This window comes from Mesocricetus auratus, unplaced genomic scaffold (genome assembly GCF_017639785.1).
Source record: "Mesocricetus auratus isolate SY011 unplaced genomic scaffold, BCM_Maur_2.0 Super-Scaffold_100062, whole genome shotgun sequence".
Taxonomy (NCBI): domain Eukaryota; kingdom Metazoa; phylum Chordata; class Mammalia; order Rodentia; family Cricetidae; genus Mesocricetus; species Mesocricetus auratus.
This window is the reverse complement of record NW_024429234.1, coordinates 464,728-479,664: the sequence shown is the minus strand read 5'-3', so window position 1 is coordinate 479,664 and position 14,937 is coordinate 464,728. Positions and strand designations below refer to the sequence as shown.

The following is a 14,937-nucleotide window of genomic DNA, read 5'->3' as shown; positions in this document are numbered from 1 at the left end:
TATCTGCTTTGACCTTGTTACTCCCAGTGGTGTTCTCAACTGACTAGTTTTGAATGTGATCTTTAAATTAGAACGTGAAGAACAGTAGTTAGCCTAAACCAAGCAGGTAGATTTCTTTACCATCTCAGTGGTTGTATCCTGTTGCCTGCACTAGAAACTCAGAATGTGGAGTTTGTGTTGCTTAGAGAAGGAGGGGTGAAGATGTGGGCTCTGACCGCATAATTGGAGTGTTTCGAGAAAGCATTTTTTCTGCAATGAACCCCGCTCTAGTCTGGAGAGAAAAGGGTGAGAATTTAAGGCAGATCTGTGGAGAACAGTTTAATAGAGATTAGAAGAGATCATTTACGATGGACAATATGTCTCAGGTTTGATGCAATGGGGTTTACAATAGTTATTAATTTCTCCTTTGCCTGTTTAGGTTTTACAGTGACAAGAGTAGTTAAGTACAACTACTTAACCTCTTTCTTCTTGAATGAGTCTCCTTCTGTTTAAAAAAAAAAAAAAAGGCATTTGCCCACTGTATTAGACCAGACTGTTAGTCTTCGGCAGAGCAAACTAATCTGGTCTCCCTAGAAACTTGTTTTTGAATCCACGTGTGGTGAGGCACACCTAGTCCTCACACTTGGGAGGCAGAGGCAGGAGTAATGAAAATTCACGGCTAACCCAGGCTGCAGGCTGAGCTCCTATCCCACAAAACAAGAGATACATAGGCATTACAGCCTAGCCAGGGCTATGTAATGAGGACCTCCCACAACACACACACACACACACACACACACACACACACACACACACACACACACACACACACACACGGTTAAGGTCAAAGTTCAAAGCAAGTTGAGTGGCACATGCCTTTAATTGGAGGCAAAGACAGATGGATCTCTTTAAGTTTGAGCCAGCCTGATCTACAGGGTAAGTTCCAGGGCAGCCAGGGGTACACAGAGAAACCCTGTCTCAAGAACCAAACAAAAAAGACCAAAGTTCAAAGCCAAGTGTTGACGATGCACACCTTTAGTTTTAGCATGTAGGAGGCAGAAGCAGGCAGAGCTCTAATTTTAAGGCCAGTCTAGTCTACATAATGAGTTCCAGGACAGCCAAGACTACACAGAATCCTGTTTCAAAAAACAGGACCAAAGTTTTAAGTTACTAGTCTTAACAGAGTCAGCCTAGGCTGTGTCATAACAAGGACTGACTTCACTTGTCTCTCATTGGCTATAGAGCTGTAAAGTCAGGAAGTCCTTGTTAACTGGAAGCTAGTTTATGACTTAACTTACTTAGCTCTTCTTGAAGTGCTTGGAATGGAACATAGGGCCTGAACAGTTCTGAATATGTAGTAAGTGCTGTGCCACTGAGCTACACCCGCAGCCCACCTGACCATGACTTAAAACCTTTTGGATCGTGGAGAATATGTTCCTGATGGAGAGGGCTCAGAGTAAAGTAATACTTCTGAAAGTGGCAGGCATTCCTTTGCAAGGTTTCCAGCCAGCGAGTCGGACTTCCATAAATGGTATGGGAAATAAGAGCTTTAGGCTTTGAAAGTCTTACTAAGTAGAAAACTGGATTCAGACAAATGAAGCCCAAACGGATCAGGGCAAGTCAGAGAAATTGGGGCAAGTCAGAGAATTGCATACTTCCTTCACTGAGGTTTTGTGTAACTTGGCTGTTGGAGGAGTTTCACCTTTGGCATCGTTTCTAACTTGCTTTTACTTGAGTTCTACAGAAAAATTTTGACTAGAAACTGGCCTAGACATTATCTTTCTTGCCAACACTACTTATATGGTTTAATAAGTAATTTCTCTCCCAGCACTCGGGAGGCAGAGGCAGGTGGATCTCTGTGAGTTCGAGGCCAGCCTGGTCTACAGATCGAGTTCCAGGACAGCCTCCAAAACAATACAGAGAAACCCTGTCTCGAAAAACCAAAAAAAGTAAATAAATAAATAAATAAATAAGTAATTTCTCCCATATAGTGGCATGTAATGTGATCTCTGACATAGAAATAACAAAACTTAGACTAAGAATAACTTAAAATTTTGGAATAATGAAGTTTAGAAACCATCCCGTTCTGGGGTTTTAGGAAGCTTATTTTTTTAGCATCAAAATTGTTCAGGCCAGGCATGGTAGTCCTCCTGAAGAGCAGAAAAAAGGAAGATCAGGGGGTTCAAGGCCAGCTTCTGCTATGTACTAAGTGTGAGGCCTGCTTTCGAATTCCCAGAAATCTGGCTGTTTCTGCCAGTGTTAAGATATTTTTTTCCCTTGGTTTTTCCAGGCAAGGTTTCTCTATAGCTTTGGAGCCTGTCCTAGATCTCGATCTGTAGACTAGGCTGGCCTTGAACTCACAGAGATCCACCTGCCTCTGCCTCCCAACTGCTGGGATTAAAGGCGTGCACAATAACCTCCCAGTTTAGGATTTTTTTTTATTATTTTTATTTTCTTTAGTGTGTGTAGGGGGTACACATCATGCCAATGATCCCAGATTTATGTGTATGACTTTTGTCTGTGTATATGTCTGCATGAACACATGCCCAGTGCCCAGGGAGGTCAGAAGAGTGTGTCAGATTCCTGGAACTGCAGTTACAGGCACCTATCTGCCACCATGTGGGTGCTCTTCCCAGGTCTTTGGAAAGAGCAGCTGGTACTCTTTAACTCCCTGCAGCTCCCTGATCCTGTTTTCCCATGATGCCATTCTATTTGCTTTGACAGACAGATACCTTGGAAAAACAACTTAAAGGAGGAAAGATTTCTTGTGGCCCACAGTTTCAGTCCTTGGTCAGCCAGATGCACTGCTGGGGGCCTGTGGTGAGGCAGAACAGTCATGCTGGCAAGAGCAGGTGCGTGAGCAAAAATGTTCCCCTCATAGTGACCAGGAAGCAAGAAGACAGGGAGAAAGTCAAAGAATATCTTTCAAAGTCATGCCCCAGTGACCTACTTCCATCCCAGCTCATTAAGAATTTGACAGTCGGCCGGGCGGTGGTGGCGCACGCCTTTAATCCCAGCACTCAGGAGGCAGAGGCAGGTGGATCTCTGTGAGTATGAGACCAGCCTGGACTACCAAGCGAGTTCCAGGACAGCCTCCAAAGCCACAGAGAAACCCTGTCTCGAAAAAACCAAAAAAATAAAAATAAAATAAAAATAAAAAGAATTTGACAGTCTCATGATCTTATCATCTCATAACAGCACCAGTAGCTGGGGACCATTCCTCTAACACATGAACTCCTGTGGGCGATGCTTAGTATACAACCCATAACATCCCCAACAGCACTGAGACACACAGGCACCACGAGGTGTGGTGGCACATTTCTGTTCTTATAATCCCAAGGTCATCCTCAGCAAGTTCAAAGCCAACCAGGACTATTGAGAACCCTATTTTAAAACACTGGGGTTGGCAAGATGGCTCAGTAGGTAGAGTTGCTGACTGACAGGCTTGATGAGTTCAACCCCTCAGGTACACACAAGGGAAGGAGAGAACCAACTCTTGAGTTGTCCTCAGGCTTCCACATTCATACTGTGGTATGCATATGCTCCTCCCCCATGAGTAAAGATTTGAAATGTAAAAAAAAAATCCAGTCAAGTGTAAAAACAGAGGCAAGCCGGGCAGTGGTGGCACACTCCTTTAATCACAGCACTCGGGAGGCAGAGGCAGGCGGATCTCTGTGAGTTCGAGGCTGGGCTGGACCGACAGCCTCCAAAACAATACAGAGAGACCCTGTCTCATAAAAACAAAACAAAAAAAAAAAAACAAAAAAACAGAGGCAAAGTATCAACACAAATTCAAGGAGGATGCTAAGTACATAGCTAGATTCTGGGAAATTCTGTTGGATTTTTGTTTTGTTTTGAGATAGGAGCTTACTATGCAGACCAGGCTGGCCTCAAATATATTGAGATTCATCTGCCTCCCAGGTGCTGAGAGTAAAGGCATGTGTCACTATACTCTCCTGGTTTTGATTTTGAGGGCTTATTTTTGTTTGTTTTTTAGCAAAAAAATAGGCTACCACGATGGCTCAAGAGCCAGGTGGTGGTGGTGAAGCCTTTAATCCCCGGCAGAGGCAGGCAGATCTCTGTGAGATGAGGCCAGTGTGGTTTACAGATCTAGGACAGCCAAGGCTACACAGAGAAACCCTGTCTTGAAAAACAAAAACAAAAAACAGCTCACGTGATAAAATAAGTAAAGCTTCCATGTTGATTCAGTGGCTTCTGAGGATAGTGAGAACTACAGGCTACAAAGCTGTGTGTGAGGCCCGGAAAATCGTTAGAACTGATGAGGAGGGTAAAGTGGACATTAATTTTTAGATCTTATTTGAATTTCATGGCAAATTATGCAATTTCCATAATTGTCAATAAAAAGCACTGGTGATTTTCCATAACTAAGTGGATTCAACGAAACTAAATTGCTTAGCCTGTCCTTGCTAATATTTTCCTATAAAGAAAGTCACACAGTTACAAAACTGTCCCCAGCTGCTTCCCATTAGGAATGTGGTTAGCAGATGTGGGTTTTCATAGTCCTATTGCATGAGATAGTTAATCCATTTTTGTGGGTTTCAGATGGGTAGTGATTTATCTTGGTGGGATGAATCTTTAAAAAATGTGCCTGCATTGGCTAAAGATTATAGTGTGTTTGTATTGGAGAAGAAATATATTGTAGAATATTTCTAACGAAGGATTAAGTAAAACTACCTTAAAAAGAGACATTGGCCTCACCCTCTTCTGAGAAACAGTTCTGTGTGGATGCTGGGATGATCATTTTACAGACTTATTTCTCCCTTGACATCTTCCTTGGTAGTACTTAGGTTGCTTTTGTGCAGCATTTGCTATTGTGTCCCGTCCTCCCCCATCTCCCAACCCCCCATCCCCACCCCCCACCCTCACCACCCCCACTCCCCACTGGGGGAAACGACCTTCAGGTTTGCTAAAAGGTTGTGATTTAGCCTGGAGCCCCCCTTTCTGATGAAAGTACACAACACTCAAGCCTTGGAAGCGACCCCAGATCACTAATTCTTTCCTTTAACGGCTCTTGGCGATGTGTGTTTCTTTCCAGTCAAAGTGTAGCTTTATTATACCAGATCCGTTTGTCACCAAAATTAATTTGACCATTTGTCTTTTATGCCTGGAATCACACGGTGTTATGGAAGACTCACTCCTAAAGAAAGCGAAGACTCAGCCAGGCGTTGGTGGCGCACGCCTTTAATCCCAGCACTCGGGAGGCAGAGGCAGGCGGATCTCTGTGAGTTTGAGGCCAGCCTGGTCTACCGAGTGAGTTCCAGGACAGCCTCCAAAACAATACAGAGAAACCCTGTCTCGAAAAACCAAAAAAAAAAAAAAAGCGGAGACTCTGCTGGAGAGTCACCACAGGCTTTCTTGTTTGCCACTGGCCTTTTGAAGGCCAACAGGTAACAACAGTTGGTGCTTTTTAATTCATGTTCATATACACCTCTCAACCCTCGAAGTGCAGCGAAAAAGATTAGGTTTGGAAGATGCTTAGGGACAGCCTGACTTGGAATCTTAGGATGGAATTACAGAACCCTAGGAGTTACTGACATCCCCTCATTTTGAAGTAGTAATGAGCTCTGTCTGTTCTGAGAAACAGTGACCAATTGCTAACAGAGAAGAGCTATTGGTATAGGTGACAGGAATGAAAGGTTACAGGAACTGTCTCAGCCATTTTCTCTTTTAGAGGTAAAATGATATGCTTGCAGACCAGCATGGTCTACAAGAGCTAGTTCCAGGACATTCTCCAAAGCCACAGAGAAACCTTGTCTCAAAAACAACAACAAAAAAAAAACCGTAATAATAATAATATGCTTGCTAGAACTCTCTAAGCTTGTCTCCCTGTCCTTAGGAAACCATGGGAACAGATGTGTACCCTATTTCAGATTTCATTATCCACAGTAAGTAGATTTCACCAACTACTTGAGGTTTCTTAGATGGTAATTTCTACGCTGCAAGAAACCCACAACTTTCATAGGGATTATTTGAAAAGATGACAGCGCAGGAAACATGGGTGCCAATCAGTCACATGTTTAATGAGTTTCCTCTCTGCAAGGCAGTATTTTTCAAATAGTAGGGAGCAAAAATAATTGATAGGTGGTCTTTGCCTTCCGTGGAATATATAACTTAGTAGGGCATTCCAGCCTAGGCATAGAATTACATTGTTCAAAGGAAAAGTCCCAAAGATGTAGGAGTCACAGAAAGCTGGAATGAGGCTATGCTGGATGGGACCAGAGGTATTCTAAAGGGCTTGGGTGTGAAGGTGTGAGACATCACTGGAAGACACTGGCAGGGTGAGAATCTGAGTGAAAGAATGTGGAAATGCAACTATGAAGATGGACTTCACTTTGGAAGCTGGGAATCAAGGTCATTCTTGGCTACACAGCAAAGTTGGAGCTAGCGTGGGCTACATTGTCTCAGGGCGAGGAACATAGGGGCTGGAGAAATGGCCCAGCAGTTGAAAGTTCTTGCTGCATAAATATGAGATCATGAGTTTGAATCAATGAATGAAAATTAAGCGCAGTGAGGTAACTCATGCCTGTAATCCCAGGGCTCCTATAGCACGATGGAAGGCAGAAACGAGAACCCCTGGATGCTCGCGCCCCAACCAGACCGGTATTTGCAGTAGCAAACAAGAAACCTGTCACAAAACATGGCTGAAAGAGGACTGACACCTGAGGTTGTGTGTACCTGCATCCACACATATACGCACATACTTCACACACACTATACTCTAGAGGCAAAAGGTTCAGTGCCAACCAGGCCTATGTAGGTCAAAGGCACTGCTTCAAAATAATTTTAAGAAAATACTCCTAAGTAATCTCTATTACCTCCCCTGTTCCCAGGTTTAAATATTTTGTTATATAACTTACTATCTTACATAAGTGTCCTCACCAATAATTTGTGACTTCCTCCAACTCTATTGACAAAAAAGGACTTCATACTCTTGGAAAGAATTCCCAGCACTTCCCTTTTGCTAATAAAGGTGTCCTCGATTGCCCAGCCCCCTCCTCATGATCACATATGCAAAAGTGTTAAAATTAGTGCTCAGACTCTGAGGAATCAGCTGCCAAATGCTCTCTAACAAGCAGAAATTTGACATAACTCAGGCCTCTGGGGGCTCTGGCTCAGCTGGAGGGAAGCCAGAAATGCCTGTGACTGCAGGTGCACCTGGGCACATCGGGACCTGCCGGAACAACAGCTTTACTGCAGTTGATTTAAGAGGAGGCTAGAGGGTTGAGCTTTCGCTGACATTTGCAGCTTGGAAAATCATGCCCCACTCACTACAAAGACCTGTTGTAACGATCCTTTACTTTTGATAAAAAGATACATTTCTCATTTTGGATTCTTTATTCACTCCGGCTCTGAATGCTTAGCCCATGTCCTGTCTGCACATGAAAGCACTTTGATAGTGGTACAGGGCCACAGTGTAGGCTCTTCACCGTGTATTTCCTGAGTGATCCTTCGAACTTCCCATTTTACAAGAATTGATGCACATTCCCTGTTTGCCCCGTCTGCCCAAATGGAAGCATGGGGGTTTTATTTTTACTACTAAAGAAAGCTTAGAGGGCATCTTGGTCCTAATGATTTTGCCAAGAGAACTTACCTTCTCAGCAACGTTTTATTTGTGTATGTATGTATTGAGACAGGGTTTCTCTGTGTAACAGCTCTGGCTGTCCTGGAACTCACTTGCTTTATAGACCAAGCTGGCCTCCAACTCAAGATCTACCTGCTTCTGCCTCCCGAGTGCTGGGACTAAAGTAGTATACCACCTCTGCACAGCCTAGATTTTATTTAAGACATAGTCTTACTGTGTTGTCCTGGCTGACCTGGAACTCACATATGGTAATACTTACTCCTCCTGATTTAGCATCTTGAGGACCCTGAGCACTGGGATTTCAGTTATGAGCCACAATTCCTGCCCAAACCCTCCTTTTTGAGATAGGGGAGTGGAGAGTAAACAGAACACTGAACCAGGAAGATAGAGACCAAATTTGTCTTTTTTTGTGTGTGTGGACTTTATGTCAGAGTCTTAAAAAAAAGTTGTCAGTGTGGCACACACTTTTAATACCAGAGGCAGGAGGACCTCTGTGAGTTCCAGGCCAGCCTGGTCTACAGAGTGAGTTCCAGGAAAGCCAGGGTTCTTACACAGAGAAAGCCTGTCTCAAACAAACAAACAAACAAACAAAAAATACTGTTTGTTTTTCGAGATAGGGTTTTTCTGTGTAACATAGTCTTGCTGTCCTGGAACTCACTCTGCAGACCAAGATGGCTTCAAACTCACAGAAATCTGCATCCCCTCTCCCCACCTCCCAGTGCTGGGATCAAAGGCTTGTCAGTGTCTTTAAGTTGGAGTTCCTCTACCCCACAGAGCCAGAAGAAACAGTGAATTATAGTCTTGGTTATTGACTCTTCAATTAGGCAAAATTGACGACTCTTTAGATAACAAATATTTATACTGTTTCTGGATGTTTATCTACATTTGCTTCAAAAAAACAAACAAAAAAACGATGGGACCTGGATTAAGATTGGCAATGTGCCGGGTGCTGGCACGTCTTTAATTCCAGCACTTGGGAGACAGGGGCAGGCGTATCTCTGTGAGTTCAAAACCAGCCTGGTCTACAAGAACTAGATCTAGGACAGCCTCCAAAGCCACAGAGAAACCCTGTCTCGAAGCCCTCCCCGCCCCCCCCAAAAAGATTGGCAAGCCTACAAAATCAAGAATACTTTTCAATATGCGGTTATTTGAAGCTTTTCACACACACTACTCCTTCCTAAGTAACCATCACAGATGGCTAATTTTTGTGTTCACTTGACTGTGATAAAAGATGCCTGGATAGACACTGGATAGGGGGATATAAAACATTTTTGTTTGTGTCTGTGTGCTTCTGGAAGAAATCATTTTCACAGTGACCTAAGTAAAGACGACCAGTGTAAACAAGCATTATCCAGTCAGGTGAGAACTACGATGGAACGGTGAGGTACAGGGAAATTCACTCTGTGTGAAAACTGGGAAGCCGGGTGTTGGTGGCGCATGCCTTTAATCCCAGCACTTGGGAGGCAGAGGCAGGTGGATCTCTGTGAGTTCGAGGCCAGCCTGATCTACAAGAGCTAGTTCCAGGACAGCCTCCAAAGCCACAGAGAAACCCTGTCTCGAAAAACCAAAAAAAAAAAAAAAAAAAAAAAAAAAAGAAAGAAAAGAAAAGAAAAAAGAAAACTGGGACATCTCTCTTCTGCTACACTTCATTGCGCCTGGCTTTCCATGGACTGGGCCAGCTTTTCTACATTGTAGCTTTCCACTCCTATTTCCTCCTCAGGCCTCCACTCCTCTGAAACCTTCAGACTTCCACCGTTGGCTCCTCTGGTTCTCAGGTCTTTGGATTTTGATCCAAAGCATACCAACCAACTTTCCTGGGGCTGCAGATGGTAGATTGTGGAATTTAGCCTCTATAATCCTGTGGCTAATTCTGCACAATCTATGTTAATTATGTCTCCATTGGTCTTTTTCTCTGGGGAAACTATTAAAACATCACCATGCTGCAAATGTCTTTGACCCTGCACACTGTGACTTCCCAGAGCTTCAGAAGGTATGGTCCCCTCTAATTACAGGCGAGTACACAGGTGATTTAAAAAAGCACTGACAAGGACTGGAGACACGGCTCAGCTTAAGAGCACTGACTGTTCTTCCAAAGGACCTGAATTCAGCATCCACATGGTAGCTCACAACTGTAACTCCAGTTCCAGGGGGCTCTGACGCCAATACACCATAAATTAACTAATAATACTATAAATAAATAAACAGTGGCAAAGCCTTGGATTCATGTCCTTGGGCCCATGTTCACTTACATTTTATCTTTTGCTTGTGCTATTCTCTCTACTGTCGGCTCTGTGCTACTTACCCAAGACTAACCAAACGTTCTTTTTATCCTGTCCTAGGGACGTTTGTACAGTCTTTTAACCACAGAGAATCACACCTAGTTAGTTGCCTCTGTTTTTCTTTCCAAAGCAGACCACAAGCTCTCTCAGCTGTGGTGTATTTTATTCAGTCTGTTTCCAGGGCCTTAAAAGGAGTCCCAGCACACCTCAGAGCGCTTAGAGTCTTTGCAAAGAACCAATCAGTACAGGAACGAATGCGCCACCCGGCCCTGCAGGGTCACAAAGTGCCTCTCCGTCCTAACTTCGTTCTCCGTGCCCGGACAGCTCTCTTAGAAATCAGGAGCTCGAGGCGGGTCACGGAGAACCAACGCGAAGGCCCGCGAGGAGCCAAGCGGCCCGAGAGGTGCTGCCCACCTACCAAGAGCTTTCTGCGAACCAGGACAATTTCACCTCCCGGAAGCCGCCTCGCCGGCCTTCCCCCGCCCCTCCGGAAAGGGGGCGTGACACTCATGAATAATGAATCGCCGGGGGGAGGGGAGGGGTCCGCCCCCCTCGGGCGGGAAGGGGGAAGCGCCGAGGCTGCCTGACTGGAATCCAGGGAGCTGCAGCGACGGCGGCCACGGGAGCAGGGCCGGCCATGGCGGTGTGGACGCGGGCCACCAAAGCGGGGCTGGTGGAGCTGCTTCTAAGGGAGCGCTGGGTGCGGGTGGTGGCTGAACTCAGCGGCGAGAGCCTCAGCTTGACCGGCGACGCCGCGGCGGTGGAGCCCGAGCCGCCGGCTGCCGCCTTCAACGGTCTCCCGAACGGCGGCGGCGGCGGCGGCGACTCGCTGCCCGGGAGCCCGAACCGCGGCCTGGGGCCGCCCAGCCCGCCCGCCCCGCCCCGCGACCCCGCTGGGGAGGCGGGTGCCTCGCCGCCCGTGCGCCGAGTGCGAGTGGTGAAGCAGGAGGCGGGCGGCCTGGGCATCAGCATCAAGGGCGGCCGCGAGAACCGGATGCCGATCCTCATCTCCAAGATCTTCCCGGGGTTGGCGGCCGACCAGAGCCGGGCGCTGCGGCTGGGCGACGCCATCCTGTCGGTGAACGGCACCGACCTGCGCCAGGCCACCCACGACCAGGCCGTGCAGGCGCTGAAGCGCGCGGGCAAGGAGGTGCTGCTGGAGGGTGAGCGGGGCCGGGCGGGCGGTGGCGGTCTGGGCTCGCCAGCGCGCACTTTGTTTCTGCCACCCCGACGCCTGTGCGGGGCGAGCCGGTACCCTCCGCCTCAGCCACCAGACCTCCTTTTCTGGGGCTCTGGAGTGTGGAAAAACTGCGAGGACAAAGTTGGGTAGACATCCAAGTGTGGCTTTGCCGCCCCTCAGCGAGACTCAGCTGAGATCGGGGTGGGGTGGGGTGCAGCAGGCGCGTGCGAAGCTCACCCCCTTGCACGATAAGCTGACACTAAGCGCTGACTGCGGAGACGGCGATCGGCTCGAGTTCTGTAGTCTCCTTTTTGCTTGCTGAGAAGCGTCGGTTGGGCGCTTTCTTAAGTCACCTCGGGCTCCCGGGGCGGGCGGGTCTATTTTATCCATCCACACCGATGCCAGCAGTTTGCTTGGGCAAACCACCAAAGCACTGGTTAATTTATGGGAATTTAACCCATCATTGGCTCTCAACAATAACCAGAGGAGATCATAGCACTTCATGGAAGGCAGAGAGCTGAAACAGCAAGTTTGTGTGGTTAATGAGCCTTGTTTAACAGTGGAGGCTCACGTGTTTGAGCTTTTTACTGCCAACTAGAGTTTCGCCCCTTTTGCAAGAGACTGGTGCCAGCTTCCCTACCGCTTGCAGGCGTGCTGCCTCAAGACCGTAGGCATTTTATAAGAATCCAGAAATCGTACCATCACACGGTATGTGTGAATAGTCAGTTATTCTGTACCCTAAATGTGAATGTTATCTCTGTGCTATGTTTCATTTGAATTGATGCAACTGAAATAGAATTGAATCTCCTCTCCAAAGACTTAATGCATGTTGAAGATAATGGGATATTGTAAATGAAAAGCCAGTTGCTTGCTTTAGAAATAATTGCACGACCAGCTTCATTTCCGCTGTTGAGTCAGTCATTCCAGGAGCATTTATTGCTGCTAGCTTATAATGGAGAATATGAAAGGTGCTGTCCCTGTTTTATCTCTACATGGGGAAATGATAGAGAATGCAAAACAACTTCTAGGGAGGAAAAACATTAAACACTTGACTCTGGAGTACAGATTACAAGGGGCTAAGGGATTGCAAATTTAACAAGTCACATAGGTAGTTCATACCTTTTATCCCAGCACTCAAGAGGCAGAGGCAGGCAGAGCCTCTATGAGTTGGAGGCCAGTCTGGTCTACATACTGAGTTCCAAGCTAGCTAGGGCTACACAGTGGGATTCTGTCTCAAGAAAACAGCAAAAAAAGTATTTGATGGAAATAGGTTCAGCCCAGGAGGGATTCCCAAGGAGCCAAATTTTTGAGGCAGATCTTCAAGGAAGTGATGGTCATAAATGTGCAGAAATGAGTCAGAAGGGAAAGGATTACTGGCAGGAGAACCAAAGGGAAGGATTGGGGTTGGGTACAAAACTATCAAACAAAAAGCCCCACGTATAACTCGGCAACACAATTTTAATTTTCTTATTGTTTGTTGTTGTTGACCTGGAATTCACAAGACATTGATCTGCTTCTGCCCTCCAAGTGCTAGGATTAAAGGCAAGTTCCACCATACCCAGCATGTGTTTGTGTTGGGGTTTACAGGCATGGACCTCCATATCCAGTTCAGTTTTCACTAAAACTTTTCAAAATTATTTTACACATAGAGGTGTTTTGCCTGCATATATATATCTGTGCCCCATGTGTATACCTGGTGCCCTTGGAGGGCAGAAGAGAGTGTCAGATCCCCTAAGTCACAGATGGTTGTCAGCCACCTGATGTGGGTAATGGGAATCAGACCTAGGTCTTCTGTAAGAGCAGCCAGTGTACTTCACCTGAGCAGCCAGCTCTCCAGCCCTGGTTTTCCCCTTTTTATAAATCTGTGATACTTGGGGGGAAGTAGCTTATAAAGAAATAACATGGGGCCAGGTAGTGATGGAGAACACACCTTTAATCCCAGAGGCAGATGGAAATCTGAGTTCCAATATAGCCAGAGATACACAGAGAAACCCTGTCTCAAAAAACAAGTAACATGGGGCTGGAGAGATGGCTCAGTGGGTTAGACCCTGTACTCCTTTTGTCAGAGGATCAGCTCAGTCCCCAGCAGGTGCACCAGGTGGCTCACAACCACCTGGGAGTCTAGCTCTGGGGCATCTGCTGTCCTCCAATGGCACCTGAGCACACATGCACGTACCCACCACAGACACATATACATAATTAAAGACTGGTAAAAATTTGTTTTGGGGGCAGCCGGGCATGGTAGTGCACTCCTTTAATCCAGTACACTTGGGAGGCAGAAGCAGGCAGATCTCTGAGTTTGAGGTCAGCCTGGTCTACAGAGTGAGTTTCAGGACAGCCAAAGATAACATAGAGAAATCCTGTCTCAAAAAAAAAATGGTCTGTGAAATTGCAATGCCTCACTTTTATAATGTCTTATTTATGAGTCTGGTTTATATCCCAATTTTAGGTAAGGCCAGACACTGCCCAGAAATTAGTGTTAATCAAAGGAGTAAAAATACAGCAAAATTGGCATAGGTTTGGAAAAAGTAAAGTACTGTGACATGGTCTAGGTAATTTATCAGGTATAAATTCTTAGAACCAGAATATTGAATTTCATTCAGTTTTGTGGTATGCAGTAGTGGGGGATAGACAGTTAAACTCTTTTATGCCATATTAAAATGCAAAACAAAAGATTTTTGTTTACTAGTGGTTTGAACCTGGTATTTATAGCTGTGAAATGACAACCATCTAGTAAATGCTTCCCAGTATTCATTAGTTCACTCATAGGCCTTGTGTGCTTTGAGAAACTGTTTTACGGATGGTGGCATAGTAACATTTATTGGAAGCCTTTTTAACTAGCCTTTAGACTTGTTTTTCCATTTTGTGTAAGACAAGCAGTTTTTGTCTATATAAGTGTGGTGAATTTGTGGTGTTCCCTTTTTAAGCCAAGGGTTGTAAAAATAAAGTTCCTCAAGTATAAAATCTCCAAGAATCATTTAGTGAGCTAGTCAAGCTATTTAACATTGAGAGCTGGTGTCTCCTCCAGACCCCCCCCTCCAGAATTTCGTGTAGCCATGCTCTCTCTCCTCAGGCATAACTATGTGGTGAGTGTGATCTTGAACTTGTGATCCTCCTGGTTTTACTTCCAAAGGGCTATGGTTATAGGCCTGTGCTACCATGCTTGGCTCGAATAGGCTATTTATAAAAGATAAGACAGTTTAAAGCCCAATATGGTAGCATGAACCTTTAAGCCCAGCACTTGGAAGGTAGAGGCAGGAGGATCTCTGAGTTCTAGGCCAGCCTGGTCTACATAGTGAGTTCCAGGAAAGCCAGGACTATGTAAAGAGACCTTGTCTCAAAAATCAACAAAAAACTCCCCAACAACAACAACAAAAGAGCTAGCCTGCTACATAGGAGATTAAAGCAGGAAGAAGGGTTGCTTCAAGGGGGGCATTGGCATCTTGATGAAACCACTCCTCTCAGGGTGCTGCCATATGCTGATACTCCCCACACTTGAGGGGAGGGGCCAGGAGGAGTGACAGTTGTTTGAGAACCACCTAGGTTACAAAATCTTGGAGTATAGAGTAGGGGGACATTTCTCCTTAAATGTAATGATTTGTCCCTCCAGTTAGATGCCTGAAACCTGGCCTTGACATTGCATAATGTTCTTTTTGTGGTGTGGGTAGGGAATTTCAGGCATATTCTTGCCACCCACATGTCAACAGCAGCCTCAGTGTCTGGTTGCCTGAGGTTAGAGAATGGGGCTAAAGGATTCTTTTTTCTTTTTCTTGGTATTTCAAGACAGGGTTTCTCTGTATTGCTTTTTGGAGGCTGTCTTGGAACTAGCTCTGTAGACCAGGCTGGCCTCAAACTCACAGAGATCCGCCGGCCTCTGCCTCCCAAGTGCTGGGACT

General features: G+C 45.8%; 1 protein-coding gene across 3 annotated transcripts in view; it reads left to right on the top strand.

The window, feature by feature from the left end:
• Positions 1–10,298: 10,298 nt before the first annotated feature.
• The window catches only part of Sntb2 (syntrophin beta 2), a 77,279-nt gene continuing 72,640 nt past the window's right edge, over positions 10,299–14,937 (top strand). For 2 of the 3 annotated variants that reach the window (XR_005873450.1, XM_040736591.1), the window contains exon 1: positions 10,304–11,024. Coding sequence is in view for 2 of the 3 variants with exons in the window: in XM_040736591.1 (XP_040592525.1) it covers positions 10,499–11,024 (526 nt within the window). In the remaining variant the exon portion in view is untranslated. Of the gene's footprint in view, positions 11,025–14,937 lie in introns of all 3 variants that reach the window. The other variant, XM_040736592.1, reaches the window with a different exon arrangement.